The 20323-nt window shown below is 34.9% G+C and overlaps 3 protein-coding genes across 6 annotated transcripts in view; 2 read left to right on the forward strand and 1 right to left on the reverse strand.

The window, feature by feature from the left end:
• LOC108748432 (dopamine receptor 1-like) overlaps positions 1-5441 on the forward strand; it is a 114175-nt gene extending 108734 nt beyond the window's left edge. For both annotated transcript variants that reach the window (XM_018486611.1, XM_018486610.1), the window contains exons 4-7: positions 513-654; positions 1915-2018; positions 3069-3351; positions 4048-5441. In XM_018486611.1, the coding sequence (XP_018342113.1) occupies positions 513-654; positions 1915-2018; positions 3069-3351; positions 4048-4332 (814 nt within the window). In that variant the 3' untranslated portion in view covers positions 4333-5441. The remainder of the gene's footprint in view (positions 1-512; positions 655-1914; positions 2019-3068; positions 3352-4047) is intronic.
• A 2597-nt stretch (positions 5442-8038) lies between these two features.
• Positions 8039-12428, reverse strand: LOC108748312 (methionine--tRNA ligase, mitochondrial-like). The gene is made up of 7 exons (XM_018486366.1): positions 12015-12428; positions 10168-10323; positions 9804-10078; positions 9483-9714; positions 9030-9265; positions 8715-8949; positions 8039-8646 (listed from the first exon to the last, which is right to left on the reverse strand). Exons 1-7 carry the CDS (start codon positions 12265-12267, stop codon positions 8081-8083), a joined length of 1953 nt encoding a protein of 650 aa, XP_018341868.1. The 5' UTR covers positions 12268-12428; the 3' UTR covers positions 8039-8080.
• Positions 12429-13616: 1188 nt separating this feature from the next.
• LOC108748314 (casein kinase I) lies at positions 13617-19966 on the forward strand. Of its 3 annotated transcripts, none has more exons than XM_018486370.1 (6): positions 13617-14417; positions 15687-15796; positions 15987-16209; positions 16295-16588; positions 16666-16954; positions 18062-19966. In XM_018486370.1, exons 1-6 carry the CDS (start codon positions 14289-14291, stop codon positions 18070-18072), a joined length of 1056 nt encoding a protein of 351 aa, XP_018341872.1. In that variant the 5' UTR covers positions 13617-14288; the 3' UTR covers positions 18073-19966. The 3 variants fall into 3 exon arrangements, with proteins under 3 accessions (XP_018341872.1, XP_018341871.1, XP_018341873.1); XM_018486369.1 differs by lacking the exon at positions 18062-19966 and adding an exon at positions 17187-17392; XM_018486371.1 differs by lacking the exons at positions 13617-14417; positions 18062-19966 and adding exons at positions 14636-14817; positions 17187-17393.
• The last annotated feature ends 357 nt before the right edge of the window (positions 19967-20323 follow it).

Genomic DNA, 20323 nt, shown 5'->3' on the forward strand with positions numbered 1-20323 from the left:
TCAAAGAAGAATTATCGAATAATTTGTAAATTAAGAACTGTTTTTCAGTGTGGTTAAAAGACAGTTTTACAGGATAAAATTATTTCTATAATATAATTTTGCGGAAAGTTCCAAATAGTTAATAAAAATTGTTAGAAAATAATGTCAAAATTATACTTGAAAATATTTTAATCCTAAGAAATTATGTGTATAAATTTTCCCTTATAAAAATAAAAATCTGAGCATGCGAGATATATAAAGAGAGAATAACAGAAACGTCAACGAAACTTCTATAAAAACGTAAATTGGAACAGCATACAAAAAAATATTTTAAAAGGCAAACTTTTTTACGCGCTGTTCTAATTTACGCTTGCTAGAAGTTTTGTGTACGCTTCTGTTACTCTCTTCTTTCCCCGTACATTTAACTTACACTCTGATCTTTATTTTCATCAAGATTCAAAAAGATGGAAATTAGAGTTAGAGAATTAGAGAATTTAGAGTTTTAAAATAGAGATTGTGAAACGTTGTTTTAGGTACGGTCGTTGGGTGACCAGAAGAGTTGCCATTGGTGGCATCATCGTTGTATGGCTTCTAGCAGGACTCATATCCTTCGTACCGATCAGTCTAGATCTTCATAAGAATGATGATCAACCCATGTATGAAGATATAGTGGAGGTAAGGTATTTGCGAAGTTTAATTGCGTCGATTTATTAATATCAGCAGTTCAATACATATATCGATGCGGTCTGTTTAAATACATAATGGAACGATTTTCTACTGAACGAACTTCAGCTCTTGAGCAAATTGTTTTTTAATTAAAGGTTTTAATTAGTAAGTAATCCTTTCTATGAGAAATTTATAAAATACAAATTCCGTTTATTTCAATATTTGAAGTGTACATATTATTTAAAAAAAAGTTTGCAATTATAAGTATTACCCGAGATGCGTTCTACGAGATGGCGTTCACAACGCTCGTGAATATTTGTCCTTGTTTAACATTCGAGTTTAACAAACGGCAAGAATAAAATGATTCCAAAAGCGTTGCAAACACCAGTGGAATGCAGCACGGATGAAAAATTCCAAGTATTCTCTACGGTGATATCAATCATTTGAAATTAAAGTCATATCGAGTGTTATAAAAAAGAATACGTAAATGTTATTGCTTTCGAATACCCAGAGGGATTAAAAATAAATTTGTTTGATTCAACTGGATAGGTCTCTTACAATCAGAAAAATTGATGAAATTGTAATTCATTCAAATTTTGATACGCAGCATTAGAGATGATACGCACTAAGGCTGCCTTAAGAGAGTTATAATTACACTGATTATGATAGACTTATTCAGTTGTATTAAATAAATTTATTTTTAAATGTCTCGGCAAGTCAGGTTTAAATCTACATCTAATAGTGTTAGCTCCTAATACATTCAGTTTTGGTTAATGATTGCTCATGCAGTTCTTTATCAGTAAGACCCAATTTTTTATTTTGGTTTTTCATCCAATGATGCAAAAAACTACTCTCACAATTAAGTCCAATTTTTCGTTATCTGGTTAATTTGTGGTTAAGCTTAACCACAAGTTAGACTTAATTGTGAGAGTAGTTTTTTTTTTGCATCGTCGGATGGGAAAGTGTGATGTTTTCATCTATATAAAGAGTTTTTCTGTAGCTAGCTCTCTCTAAGTACGGATTTTGAAATTGTCTGTACATACGAGATACGCAATTTGAACTCATGACTTATTGGTTACGAGTTTGTCGCTCTCATACAGAGCGACAAACAATTTCTCGACATAAATAGAAATCAGTTGTTTTCACACGAAGCTAACACTTCATCCCAAAAATAAAATTTCTCCCGTCACACCGTTCGCATCTGAAACATTGCAATTTGCGCAATCTTTGCCATTTCTGTCGTTAATTATTCATCTTTTACCTTTACAGGAGCACCCTACGTGTGCCCTAGACATTACACCTACCTATGCGGTGGTGTCCTCTTGCATATCTTTCTACGTGCCCTGCATTGTAATGCTGGGTATTTATTGCAGGTAAGATCGCCCACTGCCGCCCATCACTATTCAGACGCAAATTTAATTTAACTTTTTAGTTCGCACTCTTACTATAATCGTTTGCCATAATCTCTATGAGTGACGTAGCTCGTATGACGTTTTATAAAACATGACTAGCTCCGGTAATCCGCAATCCCGAATGAGTTTGAAGATAAAAACAATGCGCGTTCGAAAAAAAGCTCGCATCTTCGTTTAAAAATCCATATAAGAGATAAATCATACACGCAACAATACCGAATACGTACCGCCAATTCGTTTAGCGGAACAATACGTCGGATGCCGAATGATAAATTTCCAAATAGGCGTTGAATCATCTCTTATCCACTTGATTTCGTTTCTTCACACAAAAATGCAATTGTATATCACCGTCAAAATTGGATGCGTTCTCTACACGGAAAGAATAGTTTATTGGAGTATATAATAATTTAGCTGAATACAGATTTAGATAGATACAGATCTGAAAATAAATTTTGTTGGACTATGAAAATAATTATATACGTTTAAACTGGTTGTTAAAGTGTCAAAACTTTTAACAGCGTCAGTTATCATGCTTGAGTTTCCTACATAATTATTTTTGGTCCAACGAAATTATTTTCAGATCTGTATCTATCTAAATCTGTATTCAGCTAAATTATTATATACTCCAATAAACTATTCTCTCTGTTGATTTTTAAATTATATTTTATATTTTTCTTTCTCCGAATAATAACTTGAAAGTAAATCAAAACGCATACAGAATACAGATTATTATACTTTGCGAATAAGGTGAATAGTTAAAATGTTTTTTTTTTTTTAATAAGTAACTTTACGCACTAAACATCGCGCGCGCTAACGCCCCTCTCCCGCTCTTTCTTACCTTTCTTTAATTTGTAAAACTTGAGAGTTTGATTTTATCTTACTTATCGTTAAACTTTTAAACTTTTATTTCAGCTTTTCAAAATTCTTTCCGTGTATAATAATAATACTAATGACTGAAAAATGTGTGAAAAGAATTTCATTCCATGCGTTAAGGAATGCTTCCTTTTCTAGGCTCTATTGCTACGCGCAGAAACACGTGAAAAGTATCCGAGCAGTGACGAAGCTGCCGGACACCTCCATGGCCAAGAGTTTTCGCTCGAAGAGCAGTCGTTGCAAGCCACCGAAGCCGCAGACGAAGACGAAGCCAACCAGCCCTTATCATGTGTCCGACCACAAGGCCGCGATCACCGTTGGTGTAATCATGGGCGTATTCCTGGTATGCTGGGTGCCCTTCTTCTGCGTCAACATTGTCGCAGCCTACTGCAAGACCTGCATATCTCACCGAGCGTTCCAGGTGCGACTTTTTGCGCAAACTGCATCCAAAGTTGTTCGTTTCAATTTAAACTTTTTTAAAACTTTTCGGAACCAATTCTTTTTTTCTCTTAAAGAAAAGATTAACTGAAAATACCAGACGATCATTATTGATTATTTCTATATTTAATTAATATTTCTTGTGTTAAAAATAGAATTTTACTTTTCAATAATTATGTCCTTTATACTGATTAATGTTTGGATTTTCACACACACTTTTTTATTTTTATAATAATTTTATCACTTAATCTTTTTAATGAATAAGAAATATTGATATTTTTAGTGTTAAATTCCGATCTACAATAGATATAGTAGACCTTTAGTCTTTTCCTTTAAGCTTCGAGCTGCTCTAAGCTCTAAACTTTACTGATCTGATCAACTCGCTTAAAGCTTAAAGAGATTACGGCTTAAGACAACACCGAAAACATTTTACTGAAAAAAAGTCACAGTTCAGAACTTAGAACAGAAGGCTAAGTGCTTACCATACCCATTGTAGATCGGGTCCAAGCAACATAGTAAGTCTTTCATTCTGAATGGATGAACCTCGAAAATATGGAAATTGCTATTATAAAATTCTTCTCTCTAAAGAAAGGTGAGAATTTTTTTCTCACGCATAAAACAATTTTTCCGATTTTCGTTGTATAAAAGTGTGTCAAAGTCGTATTTTCTTTCCAAACAGGTTCTCACGTGGCTCGGTTACAGTAACTCGGCCTTCAACCCGATAATCTACAGCATTTTCAACACTGAATTCCGGGAGGCGTTCAAAAGGATCCTCACGAAGGGGGCACGCGCGCGAGGCAATCAGCCATCGATCAGCGAGTGCGGCGAATTCCGTTCAGTGGTGGTGCAGAAGCGGAACGGTTCCATGGTCGAGTGTAACATCAGTCCGAGATCGAGCGCAGACAGCTGCCAGGTCGGCGTCATGGCTCAACGACATCGCGACACCATCGTCAGTGCCATATAAAGCGAGCTTGTCTTTCGACTTTCTCGGTCACTTTAAACAATTTCTTTCCTGGATCTCGCTCTCGCTGCTCGCCTTTGAAGTCGTCGCGATCGTGCTTCATTACTCGTCGATCTCGTTGAAAAATTTGCGAATCTGGAGACACCGACATCATCCCGACAGAGAATAACGACATTAACGCGCGAATTAAAATACGCTTCGTGCAAGAGGAATTCGTTCTTCATAGTGGCATATTAAACTTCCGCGATCTTCCGCGAACATACGAAATAATTTTATTTTAGCATTTAGATTTACATTCTTTGTTTGCTGTTTTAAAATTGGTTTCGAATTCGCAGTGAAAACCGTCGTGAAAACACATCGATGGCAGATTGCACGATTTCTAATAGAACGATATCGCTTATTGTTATTGTTTCGTACGAACTTGCAATGTATGTACATACAATCAGCATCGCCTGTACCAACAAGCACAGTTTACTCTCGCGTACTAAAGTTTAGTATTTGCATCCGCAAAGGAATGAACGCCAAACCGCCTGCCTGCTCAAAGGAAAACTGCAGCTGCAGTTGCAACGATGTCGTGCTCTGGCTATATACAATCGCGTAAAATAAGCATAACTGAGGATGTGGATAATACTCTCTGCTATATTGAATTTCTCCTCACGTAATATCAATCAATGTTCTAGTTAGTCGTTAATTTAACCCGAGAATTCTCTTGGACCAATAGAATACGCGTTGCTCGTATTTCTTCGACATCAGATTTTACAAAAGCAATATTAGTAAATGCAGGAACAGGATGTAAATCGAGACGTTTGCCAAATATTAAACAGAGTGTTTGCTAAAATCTTGTAAAAAAATGTTTCCTGAGAATTCCTGGATATTTTCTAGATATTTTTATTCATAATTTCTGATAAAAAATTAGAGAGTTTAATACAATTTTGAAATAAATTGTTGTGCAAAGAAACAAACTATATTTTGAAAATTAGTAGAAGTCAGGGATTCTATGAGACTATATCTTTCGTTGTCTACAATTAGAGCCGCAGAAAAGAGTAAGTTACTCTTCTCTACCGAATATTGTTTTCTACTTTGATTTTTTTTTAATTTTATATAAATTTGCAACACACGAAAATTTACGTAAAATATACGTAAATTCCTTTTTTTTTTCTTAGTCCTGGTTTTTGTTGCTGATAGGCTTTGTAACAGCAGTTTTGCTGGTGCCTAATCATTTGCAAGCTACTACAGTTTATTATACTATATTTTATGTTTATGATTCTGTTAATATGTAGTCTTTTCATAGAGCTTTGCAATAAAGTAAATTAAATTAAATTAAATATATATATGATGGCATATATTAGAGAGGGAAAGTTTCCGCGTATTTTTGATAATTTTTCTTTATTAAAGTAAGATGAATGGTACAATGTAGGTTAGTCAAAGTATTTGCCATCGTTTTCTATCACCTTTGTCCACCGTTTAGGCAGTATACGAATACCATATTGAAAATCCCCCTTCAACGCATGCATATAATCGATATGCGCGGAAATTTTCCCTACAATCTAACACATTAGGCCTGTTCTTCTTAGCTAAACCTTTTGCACCAATTCATCTTTCTTCCTTTTCTCTCCAGGAGGAAAGAAGTGAAAGAAAGATGAATTGCAAAAATTCAGCTAAGGAATAGGCCTATTATTACTAATCGATTATCAACATTTTGTATTAGCAAGAAAAAATAATCAAAGAAATAACGTTTTCAGAAAGACAGAATTTAAATTTAAAATTAAATTTCCCTGAGTAGATACCAATAAAATTTCATGAAAATCCTTGATTTTTAAAAGTAAAAAAAAAATCCCGTGAAAATTTTAGATTTTCCAGGTTTTTTCAGATAGTAAACATCTTTTACAAATGAACACTTCGTACATCGTGTTTCTACCTCTACGGCCATCGTCACGATTTGATTAACCAATGATGATTGTGATTAGTAACGCGTGGATTTCTTCGAAGTGCGATATTTTCATTGTAATGCATTTTGCGCATTCGAACGATAGAGGAATATCTCTTTTTTTTTATAGCAAAAGAGTGAAGGCTGTGGTGTTCGACCATATAAGTACGGCATTTTGCGAAGACATCAATTATTGTAATTAAGACAATCACCGGAATCACTTCAAAACATATCCCGAAGACATAGTCCACCATGAAATCGTAGTGTTGTCTTCTTCTTTTGTTTCTTCATTCATTTTCCTTTTTTTTTAAGCGACGACAAGCGTAGAGTGGGATTTATCAATTAATAGAAGAATCCAAGTGTAGCACTTAGGATACTAATCTCATCAAGCAATCTCTTTAATGGAGCAACGTCGATAGCAATGTCGATAGCCAATCTACAATATTAAAAGCTGGATGTTACTCAAAAATACTGATATGTTTCTAAATAGTAACGTCTATCGAAAGTCATGGGAAATATATATATAAATATATATAAAAAGAAAAAACTTAATAGCAATAGGTCAGCGCACCGGCGTGCACAATACGCCGTGCAGTGAACTATAGAATTCATTTTCCATTCTGTAAATAGTCATTTAATTATTTTTCTATTTGACGGGCGCAAAAAGAGACACATAGCAAGATACTCGTTAAAATGCGAGATCTCGTGTAATGGGCGTGCTCATCGAATGTACGCAAAGTCGTCGTCGAGCACCCGTCGAATCTCAATTCAATTCTGCATCACATATCCGAGTGGAAGGAAGTAGTCACGAGCCAATTTGGCATTCGCGAGGATCCGTCGAGCTTCCTTGGTACATCTATATTTACGATACAAGGCGCATTGCGATCCGGCACGAGAGGAAATAAAAGAGAATGTACGAATGCATAAGTTATAGACTATAGGAATGGTTGAAACTCTCCAACCGGCAGGATTTGTGCGCAATGTTGATGTATACTACTGATATATTTGAATGACCGTTCTCTGTAAATATATTAGACTAAGACTTCGACAAAAGAAAATCTGACTCGTTACTTTTTATTGATTTCCTCTCCCTTCCAATTCCTACGTTCCATCGAAGCATAAACAATAAACGCTGAAAAAAAAGGTATTCTTATTACATACATTCATGGGATATGAAATTTAATTTGTCTTGAAATGATTTGAAATTAACAAGTATTTATAATTAATATTTCATTCAACTACTACTTCTACAAACTCAAATTCTTAAATGTTTTCTTGTTATAATTCGATATGTGTGTGTGTGTGTGTGTGTGTGTGTATGTGTGTGTGTGTGTGTGTGTGTGCGTGCGTGCGTGTGCGCGCGCGTGCGTGCGTGTGTGTGTATAATATTTAGATTTTAATTATTATCATTCATAATTTACTTCAGTGCCACATTAATTTAACACTATCCCCCAACTATAAGCAAATTAGCTAGTGTCAATTGATAGATTTTGCATATTCCGAAACAAATTGTTGCACACACTTGTAAACAATGAGCAAACGAATGAGCTATAAGATGCATTCGAGGAGATGCTATTAGCGCTATTCATGTCATTGTGTTCTTGTTTTACGTCTAATAAACGATGAAGATAATTTTTAAAAAAATTGAAGAGCCATCTTCTCACGGATCGAGTATATACCATACTAAAAAGATGTTTAAAGATTATAATTTTTATTATTAAATTTTGTCTAATTGTTTTGAAGTTTTTATATATAAAAATTAGTACACTCTTCCTTCGCGCGATTTTGTAATCAATACACAAATAATATAAGATATGTAAATATTTATTGACTTCTTATTTTCTTAAACAATAGCAAATTATTATGTTCGATATGCCTTTCTTTTAAACTATTGTTGTTGAAAAATTCAGGCGCAGTATTCGCCCACGTGCGATTCTCCTTCGGAATATTTAGAAAATCGAGCAAACTACTGCTCAATCTTGGTATAATAGGATATAATATTAAAGCACCTATTCTACTACTTTCTAGAGCAAGCGATATAACGGCTTTAAGTTCCTTGATCGAATCTGCATTGTCGACTTGTTTCCTCAGCTGCCAAGGTTCATGATACGTCACCATCTTATTTGCGCAATAAAGCATATTCATGACCGCATCCACGACATGATGTAAGTTATATTCCTCGTAACTTTTGCGTGCTTTTCTGCCCACGGATTTTAAACTCTCTCTGGTTTCATCGGCAACCTGAGACTGCAACACGTTCCAATATCTTGCAGGATTAGGGAACTCTTTGGATGGATTGACTGTTTTACCCACGCAACGATTGACTAGATTGCCCAATGTATCCGCCAATTCGGAGTTCAATATATTAACAATTTTGGTTGAATTATAATCTACAAATATAGATTTTTTAAATTTGATGCAAATGATATGTAATAAGTGAATGCATGATTTATCTTACTTGCGTCGTTTTGTGGTATCGCTTCTCTCAGAATGAAGTATCGTAATCCTTCTTCTGAATAATCACTTGCAGCTTCAAATGGCGAAATTACATTTCCTTTTGACTTCGACATTTTTTTATGATCAATAGTCCAATGAGCGTGACACAGTAACGTCTTTGGAGGCTCGAGACCTGCCGCTATTAAGAATGCTGGCCAATAGATACCGTGAAACTTCAAAATATCTTTCCCAATGATCTATATCAATAATTTTCTTTGATATATTTTAATCTGACAATTTTCATATAATATTATTAGCCAAGAATTATGATCCATACTTGAATAGTGGGCGGCCAAAGTTCTTTATATGATTCATTTGGATATCCTAAGACCGTTAAATAATTTACTAAGGCATCCAGCCATACATATATCGAGTGAGACTTATCGCATGGGGAAGGTATAGCCCATGGCACTTTGTTTCTGATTCGAGTAATGCTTAAGTCTTGTAAACATGCACCTTCGTCTATCCACTGGGATAATGTTTTGTGATACAGCGCTGGTCTAACTGTGTTTTCTACAAAAGATCTGAAATTTACAATTTGCAATCTTAAAAGAAAGAGAAATAATGACTGCGTTTAGTAATTTCTTAGTATAATTGATTCTTGTCGTTAGTTTCTCGATGAATCTGAATGTCACTAATCCATATTAAATAATTACTAAGCGCTCACTGATAAGTTTTCTCTACTGAACGCAGTCAATGAATTAAATTAAGATTTAACATCTTTTTATACCATCTTTGAGCCAGTACTTGAGATCGTTCTGAAATGCACTAAGTCGGAACTTGTAATTTTCTTCCTCAGTCCATTCTACTATATTTCCCGATTCCGCGGAGACTTTGATTACTTTTCCGCTCGAATCTCTCTGTTCCACCAATTCTGTATTACAGAGGAATGCTTCGTCCGATACACAATACCATCCCGAATACTTTCCCAGATAGATATGTCCTCTTTCTTCTAATCGTTTCTGAAAGTGTTCAGTTTTCTAATGTGAGTTACAAAATATCACAAATATATATAAGATTCGACATTCAAAAATAAATTTGCTCTAAGAACCCAAAAATGATACACTGCATCACAATGCTGCTTTTCTGTGGTTCTAATGAAACGCGAATAATCCACTTCAAACCTATCGCACATTTCCCTGAATTGTTGCGAAATTCTTGTACAGTACTCGAGATTCGGTAGATCAGCTGTAGCTGCAGCGTTTTTAATCTTGTTACCGTGTTCGTCGGTGCCAGTGGTAAAAAATGTTTGGTGACCTAACATATTGTTGTATCGAACAATGGCATCGGCTAAAACTGCGCTATATAAATGTCCAATATGAGGACCTAACATACAAAATATATATATTTATAATTTTCTTATCATAATAATTTAGATTAATGACAGGAATTTTTAATTCAAAAAAGTTACGTACCAGCATTTACATAAAAAATCGGCGTAGTAATGTACTTATTTTGAGATGAATCTTTTGCATAGTGCCTCTTTATTGTTTGACTCCAAGACGACCGCATATTTTTTAATAAGAATGAAAATGTCGCCGATTTCGAGGGCTTTGTAATTACGTGTCTAACTGAAATTTAAATTTATTATTATTATTATTTGAACAATTAGCATTTAGAAATTTTTAGACAAAAAAGTAAAACAAAATATATTTTTCATAATATTAAAATTATGTTTTATGTTGCACGATTATTTTACAAGATAGACATAAACATTTTTCATGAATTTATGGAAAAAATGATAGGCTCGTCGTCTTAAAAACATTTATTATATTTTTTACTAATTCCTTATACATACAGTTATAATTTACATTAAATAATTTCTTATTTCTATCTCTTCGTCTCAACATTATTCAACTCTAAAGATATTGTTTCTAATTGAGCTATAAGATCCATGTGCTTAAATTCGTCGGGTCTATTGGTAAACGTTTCAAGTAACTGTAATCTGTGTTCATGATCATTGCAATAATATAACTGCAATTCATTAGCCAGACATTGTGCCTCTTGCACTCGTAGTAATTTTGTATCAAATTCTCCACGCATGAGTATAATGCCTTTATCCTCTCTCAATTCAGTGTAGTGTATCATAGTCAAACACTCAGGTGCATTTTCCTTGTGAGTCTGGTACCATAAGAGCGGAGTCATGTGCACTTCTGAGCCATAGAATTGGCATATTATAAATTCATAGCCTTCTTCTCTTGGTAAAGGTAAGAGGAAGGTGGAGTACTGCTTGCCACGTGCAAACATTTTATCGTACTGCTCGGGCGTCATCGTACCACAGATACAATCCTTCTGTTTGTGATACTTATTCCATATTTCTATAATTTCTTCTTTCGATTTATCTTTTATCATATCAATTTTCATTATGCTATCCAAACGTGTTTCTTTCGTCTGCATACCAGGTTCCAAAGCTGGCTTTGCCTCAGTTTGGTAGAAATTCGCAGCTTTCTCATGTTTCTCTTTAACAACAATGATTTGATCCTTCATCACAATAATTCTTTTTATGTAAAAATTAGTATTCTTAGCATTGATATATCATAAAAACCATAATATCCAAATATTTTCTGTTATTAATGATAAATTCAGTCGCTCCCATTGTATTAGTGCACATTAAAGGTTGTTTATGGCTACTTTTCTTTTAGGAAATATACAGTCAAAACGAGTGTGTTTCTAACTTTGTTATTCATTCAATGTTAAAAATAGAATGACGTTTATATCAACTGTATCTTCTAAAAGGATAATAATCTTAGATATAAAATATCTAAATACAGGTGGTATAATATAATCAACTTTAACAATGCAATAATATATTACATATTCTTTGTTAAATAACATAACAATATCATTATTTAATTATTTAAAATTAAAATATTAAAATATTTTACGTTTAATTTTGCTAATTTTGTGTTGTATTTCATGTAGCGGCTTTCAGTAGCACTAATCTGGGGTCTGTTTTCTATGGCTGAGCTAGTGTATATTTTTTTAACTTAAAGTAAGAAAGATATATGTTTGATATTTATCAAAAGCAAAAAAGAGAGTTCAGTCTAATGCAGGAACAGAAAACAAACCACTAATCTAATGCAAGTGACTGAATTTGCTGTAATACATCTATATATATATAGATATATTACAGTATATATAGATAGGAATGCATTTGCGGAACATGAATATTTATAGTCAAGTTCATAATTGATAGATAATCGTTGCAGGAAACAATGTTGACAGAAACAGCAGTCTTGTATGTCTCGCGAAGATCATATACCTTGCTTCTCATGTATTTTCTTCTCCTGCTGTTCGACGCGCTGCAGAAACTCCTCCGGGCTGGTCTGCTGCAGTTTCGCAATTTTCTGAGCGTATTTGTCATAGTAGGGATTCCTCTGTAATTCTTCCAGAACCTTTTCAAGTCTCGCCCGGCTCGTCATCACGTACCTCTCGTTGCTTGTCCTTGCCGTTATGCGACTACTCTTTAGATGCCTGGCCAAGCGCGTCGCGTTTCGCAGTAAAACGCTTGCCATGAATATCCACTGTTGAAGTTGTCGAACACGTATCAAGCCAGCTGAAACTGCGAAAGTAGCACGTTGCGTCGTCGCGCCGTCACGCGTGAAGTCGGTTAATGATCCAGATGTCGCCTCCGACGTTTTAAATCTCCTCGTCCCAACAAACGTGCATCGTTCCGTTTTCCTTCATTATCGCAGGGACGCTGAAATTATCGTCGTCATGATTGAACGATTCTGTAACCGATGGCGACGATGACGATGACGATTTTTAAATGTTCAAACAATAGCTTGTAAAGATATGGATAAGTAGCACGAGGTTCCGGTACGACAGTATCGTAGCTATGTGGAAAAGACACCCTTGACCCACATTGTTCTGGAGATTTGCCTATCGCCGAACTACAAGGAGTTTATCGAAGATACATAAATCATCTAGAGCCTTTCGCATTCGCCGTTTGAAATTTCATGTTGGTTTCGCACAGCGTCAGCCGTGAATAGTTTCAAACAGAACAACAAGTCACGATAATGTCGAAATGACGTTAAATGAAACGGGAATGATTGAAAAATGACTTTTAATGACCATTTTAGAGTCATTTTGACATCATAATGACTATTGTTCTACTTGGGATCGATTTGTTCCTCGAAGCTTTCACGAATATTAAAGATATTGATTCAATACATAATGTTGAAAATCAAAACTTATAATATCCGATACGTAATGTAGAAAAAAAAAAGTAAAATTGGCTATATTCAGTAAAAAAAAGTAACTTTATAACTTTTGTAAGATTTTTCTTCAATATATGGTTTATCCATTTAGAAAGGAACCAATTCCTTGATGAAAATTTTTCTTAGATTTTTTTCAGACATTATAGGACAAGAAATCTTGAAAATCTTAAAATATTTCAGGAATAAATATATAAAAATTTCTATGAAAAAAATTGGACTTTCTCATCAGTATTTTTGACAAGTGTTTCAATAATTTGTATAAAAGAGTGAGAAAATTTTCACCAGGAAAGGATAAAAAACAATTATACTAAAATATTTTATAACAGTTACAAAGCCTGCTTCTTCTGTTGAAGAACTAACTTAATTGTACTTTGTTGTTTAACGCATTACAATTATAAGTACAAAATTGGCAAAAATAAAAATCCGTTTTGTGTTCCAACGTTCGCAAGCGTTTGTCCTTGTTTAACATTTGATAAATAACAAGGATAAAATTATGCGAAAAATTGCGAGCGTCAAGTAGAATGTAGTTTTGGCGATACATTCGGTACCCCCGTTATTCGGCGCCCGCGTCGCGCGCCGCCTCGCTACGGGCCTGAGTCCGAGTTACCGCGGTATCAAGCGAGCAACTTCACGCGGCTGTACTCCGAGATACGTGGAATGCGGACGCTCGAACACGACGCAATCGCACACGAAAAAGTCACCCCGATTATCGGCGATTTCGCGCGTGGAATCGTCGCGGCGCCTACGTACGGGCGTCGCGCGGCGTCGTGCAGGTGAAGTGACTCCATTGAGCGGCAGTGTGGCCTACCCCCGCCGTCTCCCGCGCCGTCGATCGGTGACGCACGCTTCCGGGAACCATCAGTCGCTGTTCTTCGTGCCTACGGCGAGAGGGAAAATGTCGGCGCGCTGTCGATGGGGCTTGTCGTGCCGCCAGTGAACAGCCCGAACGTGACACGTTAGAACGACTTTATCGCGGTCCCGGTGATCCTCACTGGCCGAAATCCGGCTCGTAAAGTCTCCCCATACGCCACGGTCGTTTGCGTACCCTCGATTTGGCTCGACCTTCGCGCGTGAAAGAAAGAAAGAAAGAAAGAGAGAGAGAGAGAGAAAAGGGAGCCAGCAAGGAAGAGAGACGGAGAGAGGGTGAGAGATATCGTGGGACGGTTAGGGATCGAGCGAAAGACGTCGGGAGAAAGAGGACGTAGGGCAGGTGCAAAACCACACCGTATAGAAATCTCCGCGTAAGGTAGCGTAAGGAAAAAGCCAGACGGAGTGGAGGTGAGAGAGAAGGCGTACGGAGCAGTGTGAGCAGTGACATGGCGTCGTTGGCGATGTCAATAGCGAAGAGTGAATTCATCGTGGGTGGCAAGTATAGGTTGATGAGGAAGATCGGTTCGGGCTCCTTTGGCGACATTTATCTCGGCATTAACATCTCCAATGGCGAGGTAAGCCAACCCCAGGCGTCCCTCTCGGCCGACCTGCACGACCCACTGCTGGACTGCTGCTTGCCAAGCAGCCAGCTCTGTTTCCTCTCTTCTGTTCGCGTTTCCCATTTCCCGTTTCTCGGCCCGACTCGTCTCGTCTCGCGAAACCCGATCGCGAGTCTTCCTATCATTCGTGCCGACTATCGTCCAGCACGGTCCAAATCGGATGAGACGAGACGCGAACGGCGCCGCGACATGTCGATCGCGATATCTATGTCGAGACAGAAGAATCATCCTCCTGACCGTCAATATCCGTCGTGGTGATCATGATCGATGAGTTCGAGGACCGTTCGCATCGCGAGTTCATCCGCCGTCGATGATTGTTCCGCGGAAAACTCGCTACGAATACATCGCGAATGACGTATGTTATACATATGTATGTCTTGGACGCAGTTGAGATAAATATAAGCTGACGCTTGTCAACATTATCAAAATCTCAAATGCGCACATATTTAGCAAATACTCGTGAAAGTGACATAATCTCTTATTTGGATTCATTGGGATTAACAATAAATTAAATGGAAGTTAAATGGTCACGGTTTGATCAATTAATTCCATATTCCTAATAGATTAGTTTCACAGATAAAGAAATATTATACTAAGAATGAAGTAAACAATGACGGGGCAATTGACCCTTGTCCCATTTGTTTTGTAAATTGTTTCCTTTTTGATGATACTGTTAGTATATTGTGTTTTATTTAAATATGATGATATATCTCATAGTATAAGTAATATATGAAAATAATAATGACCCTGCTATGATACAATGACAGCGTATAAATAATAATGAATAAGAAATAGAATTTAAGTAGGATTTAGATAAAAATGGAGTTGAAGAAGAATTTGTACATAAACATACATTTTAGTTCTTACAGTTATTAAAAGGGATTTACTTTTCATCTTCTATTTTGCTAATATTTTCAATTTTTTGGAATGCTGTCTATTGTTATTTCTGTAACTCAAATATAGACAGTGCTTAAGAAACAAAGGAAAGTCAGAAAATAGTAGGAAAAAAACCATAACATATACTGTGTTCCAAAATTCATTGCCAGTGCTGAAGTTTATATTATGTACACTAATTTTTTAGCACTGACAGTGAATTTTGAAACAAATAATATTATATTATTCCATTTATTTGCATTTATTTGATCTTCATGTTAAATAAGGCTTTATAATGCAATTTGATAACATAATATATTACACATAACATATAATATGTTTTTATTTCAGGAAGTTGCTGTTAAGTTGGAGAACATGCGAGCCCGACATCCACAGCTTTTATATGAATCAAAGCTGTACAAAATATTACATGGTGGTATAGGAATACCACACATACGTTGGTAATTATCATATTTAATTTTTTGCTTATGTATTATATTTAGTTGTTATATCCATCATGTAATAATAAAATAATTTGTTAATAAATTATAATGAGATTTATATAAGTTGAAATTATACAATGAGATTATATTAATTGAAAGTTAGTATTAGAATCAGACAGCCAATTGACAAGAATTTTCCTATCTTTAGGTATGGTCAAGAACGTGAATATAATGTTCTTGTTATGGATCTTCTTGGACCATCTCTGGAAGACCTTTTCACTTTCTGTTCAAGAAGGTTTACAATCAAGACAGTCTTAATGTTGGCAGATCAGATGATTGGTAGGATTGAGTATGTTCATTGCAAACATTTCATTCACAGAGATATAAAACCAGATAATTTTTTAATGGGAATTGGGCGACATTGTAATAAGGTACGCATTTTAATATTTCGTCATTTCTTCAATATAATATATCAGAATATAAAACATCATACATCAATACTAAATTACGTTTCAGTTATTCCTCATCGATTTTGGATTGGCTAAAAAGTATAGGGATAGTCGCACAAGACTGCATATAATATATCGAGAAGATAAAAATTTAACAGGTACTGCAAGGTATGCTTCTATCAATGCGCATCTTGGAATTGAGCAAAGTCGTCGCGACGACATGGAATCACTTGGCTATGTTCTTATGTACTTTAATCGAGGATCGTTACCGTGGCAAGGTCTCAAAGCTGCGACAAAGAAGCAGAAATATGAGAAAATTAGTGAGAAAAAAATGTCCACGCCAGTAGAAGTCTTATGCAAGGTACTCTAAAGAACTTTTTCTTATTGTTTTTGTGTCATTACATATACATCCTTGATATAAAAATTATCATTTTTCAGGGATTTCCCGCCGAATTTGCAATGTATTTAAATTATACGCGAGGTCTACGCTTTGAAGAAAGCCCGGACTACATGTATTTACGCCAACTTTTCCGCATACTTTTCCGTACATTGAATCACCAATATGATTACACATTTGATTGGACGATGTTGAAGCAAAAAGCAGCAAGTAGTAATATTAGCGGTGGAGTATCAACAGCTGGACCAGGTCTCTCTCAAGGTGCTCAAGGTGCTCAAGGGCAAGGACAAGGCCAAGGTCAAGCACCTACTCAGGCCACCGCTCAATCAGGTGCAATGAAAATTTTTGGAATTAATTTTTCGCAGCATGTTCACGTGTAGTTTATAGATTTCTTTAACAATTAATGTACAGCTCATGTCGTCACTTCATATTCAGCCGTAACAATCATAATGGGGTTATACTCTAAATTATTGAAACTTCCCAAACTACTATTCTGTATCATCTGTCGTTAACTCGGAATTTTTTGGTTATGTTGTTTATATAAATTATCATTTTTTAACAGCCAATTTCAACCTTAAAAGATGGTTGGAGTCCACAAAACTCAACATATCGATTGGCACAAATCATTCTTCCAAGAAGCAATAACTCTGGAGCTTCTTAAATGCTTTTTCCTTCTTCTCCTATGAGAAAATTGGCCCGGCAAAAAATTTTCGGAGAAAAGATTTTCTTTACTATTTACTAATAATAATGACTGAAACACTAATGGAAATATAAGTATGCTTATTTGCTAATTAACATTCACTTAATGATTAATTCTGTCTCATAATGAATATATGGACCTAAGCAAAAGCTATTGCAAAATTTTCTCTTATATCAAAATTTTTCAAAGATATACGGAAACTCACATATTTCTCATCTTTTTACAGAGACTCACGTTACTTCTCTTTTAACGTTCGTATTTTCATGACATTTTCATAATTAAATTTTTCAGATTTTGTGTTTGTTTTTTGAAAATATTGTTGAATGATTTGAAGCACAATGTATCTAAATTTAATATTAAATGTTTTTTTTTTTTTTTTTTTTTTTAATATTTTGTATGCATTAAACTTACAGAATTTGTGTATTTATATCTTTCCGTCTATTATTAGTTTAATTAAGTAAACTTATATTTCAATATCTATTCTTCTACTGAATTTTAAATCAGTAGTGGTAATGTTTCTTGCGTATAATTATACGCAAGAAATTATATGAAAAGTAAAAAATAAATTACACATTTGTACATTTTACTATCATATAATACAAACAACGAGCGGAGTAACGTCAATTCAAAGGGAAAATTACATTTGCATTATTCACAAACATATTATCTATAGCAAAATTAAAGAAAAATATGATAATTATTTTCTATAATTTCAAAATCGGTTTTATTTGTTCCAGGAGCGCGCTAAGACTATAACTCTTCATTGTAGCAACAATCTTGATTGCGATCACTAAAGTGTTTCAAAGTGAGGTACCGAATTTCTTACAGAAGTTATCATTCAAAGAGTCATATCAGTCAACACTCTAATTTCATGCAAAGAGAGAACGTGATGTAAACTTCAAATGCCAGCATTCGCGTATATGCAACAAGAGAACATGGCTGTATCACATATTTACTGAATCATATGAGATGTTGTAACATTGGCAACTTAGAGTTTCGGCTGATTGAACTTTTTGGATTTTGAAATCCGAGTGAGAGACCAGCCAGCCAAAAAATGGCTTGTTCTTATTTTGTTATTACGTATTTAATTTACCATTGGTAATCATTGAAAATAAAGGTTTTGTTGCCCTGAGGAAGATTATAAGGGAGTAAACATATATTGGGCTTGAATGGGTTATTTAATTCGCGAAAATGTGCAACTTTCATGGAGAGAAAGAGAGGATGTTCAGACCATTCTCGGATGCTCGCGTTAATTTGCGAAGCGTGTGGTTTCAAATTTTATATCTATTCTACAAACAAGAAAAGAGAGATTCACAGAAAAATATGTGAGTGTTTTTGTGAGAGTATGAGTATTACTGTGCAAACTGATATTCTGCTTCCTAAATTTTGTTTTGTCTTCAATATATAGTGTGATCATACTAGAGTATGTGGAATGTTGAGAAAGTGTTAATATTTTTCTTATCAAGAATAATATGTCAATGGTATCAAAAGTATTGCACACTTTTGATACGTTTGACCGGAATAATTTTTTTTTATATAAATGAACGATTACGCCTCTTTCCGATATAATATTGACAAGTTAAAGTAATATTAAAGATACCTTAATGTTAAGGCAACACTCTTAATTGTTAAGTATGTACCGTGCTGTATTGAGTAACGAGTACATCGAGAAATGAACAAACGACTAACGATTCTATTGTAGAAATATCCCTCGATTTACTCTCTTTCTGTCTGTGAATATGAGTCGCAGAAATAAAAAAAAGTCGCTGAAGAAGAAGAGGAAGAAAAGAAGAAATTTTTAAGTGGGAAGTAGTTACAAGCTTACTTTCATTTAGATAATGTTTTAAAAAGTTATCTTGTTCGGAAAGTATTCCTGTAACAGATTCTAGCTGGATAATTCTTCCGTATATAGTTTTAATAGCCGAGACTGTGCAGTAGCTATTTCACGTGCTGTTGCTTCAAGATTAAGTTTAATATTTTGTATACACTTTAAAGGACTTCATACTTCATCATGACCAACGTTCTTCGTACATGCATATACATACATACCGAGAGAAGTTGCCTCGAAACAGTCAGAAATACTTATTGATATCGGCAATTGCTAAAGAACTATTGTTTCTATTCATATCGTTTAAGATTTTAGTTGTATTATTCGTTCTATAGTTGCTAAACTCTTCACGTCCATGTTCTGCGAGCATTAGTTTCAAAAAAAAAAAAATGTTATAATCATACACCCTTAACAAATAATACTAGCGTGCGTTACACGTCCTCGTCGTGGAAGGTACTACCAGTCGTCCGGTCAGCTTTAAGTACAATTGCAATGATAAATTCAACTGAAATCTTAAAGCTTATATCTGAAGACGCGGATTATTGCTGCCTGGCGGACACTTTTGAAAATATGGAAAAAGATATAACCAATAACCATCCTCGATTGAATGCGTGGTTAATTATTATTATTATTATGAAGGGAATAAATGAGTGTAAAAGTGCGTATTACCATGTGAGAATGAATGAGCGAGTAAGTTAATGAAATAACTAACGATATATGCACTTAAGTACTATCCGCTATGTGTATGTGGGTATATATATACACGTGCATTGGATCGCAAAATGTATATACATATGCACATATACATGTCTGTATGTATAATAAAATTGTGACAGTAATTAAGGCATACCTTATTTCATAAATATTTGAGGAAATACATCAACGGTTTACTGCTCCTTTTATCTCTACAAATAAAAAAAATTGAAATATTGTACTATAAATTTCTGTTTCATTAAATGTTAATCTTGCTGATAATTTACAAGATTCGGCTGTTGTGTATAACATATAGCAACAGTAAAAGTATGTGATGTTTGGTCAAGGTAGGTGGCGTACAACTCTACAAGTCCACACCACTTTCTATTATTGTAATACCATCACTGTTTAGGGTGTACATACATACAAGACATTTATGTAAATATTTTTAGACCATATATTTGACAATTCTTAAAGA

This window comes from Trachymyrmex septentrionalis, unplaced genomic scaffold (genome assembly GCF_001594115.1).
Source record: "Trachymyrmex septentrionalis isolate Tsep2-gDNA-1 unplaced genomic scaffold, Tsep1.0 scaffold22, whole genome shotgun sequence".
NCBI lineage: Eukaryota > Metazoa > Arthropoda > Insecta > Hymenoptera > Formicidae > Trachymyrmex > Trachymyrmex septentrionalis.

Coding starts and splice junctions, on each gene's coding strand:
- LOC108748312 (XM_018486366.1), bottom strand. CDS start 12,267: ATGGCAAGCGTTTTACTGCGAAACGCGACGCGCTTGGCCAGGCATCTA. Junction 8,950..9,029: donor TTTGGCCGCCCACTATTCAA/GTATGGATCATA, acceptor TTATTGATATAG/ATCATTGGGAAAGATATTTT. Junction 8,647..8,714: donor GATACCACAAAACGACGCAA/GTAAGATAAATC, acceptor CTATATTTGTAG/ATTATAATTCAACCAAAATT.
- LOC108748314 (XM_018486369.1), top strand. CDS start 14,289: ATGGCGTCGTTGGCGATGTCAATAGCGAAGAGTGAATTCATCGTGGGT. Junction 15,797..15,986: donor GGAATACCACACATACGTTG/GTAATTATCATA, acceptor TCCTATCTTTAG/GTATGGTCAAGAACGTGAAT. Junction 16,589..16,665: donor CAGTAGAAGTCTTATGCAAG/GTACTCTAAAGA, acceptor ATCATTTTTCAG/GGATTTCCCGCCGAATTTGC.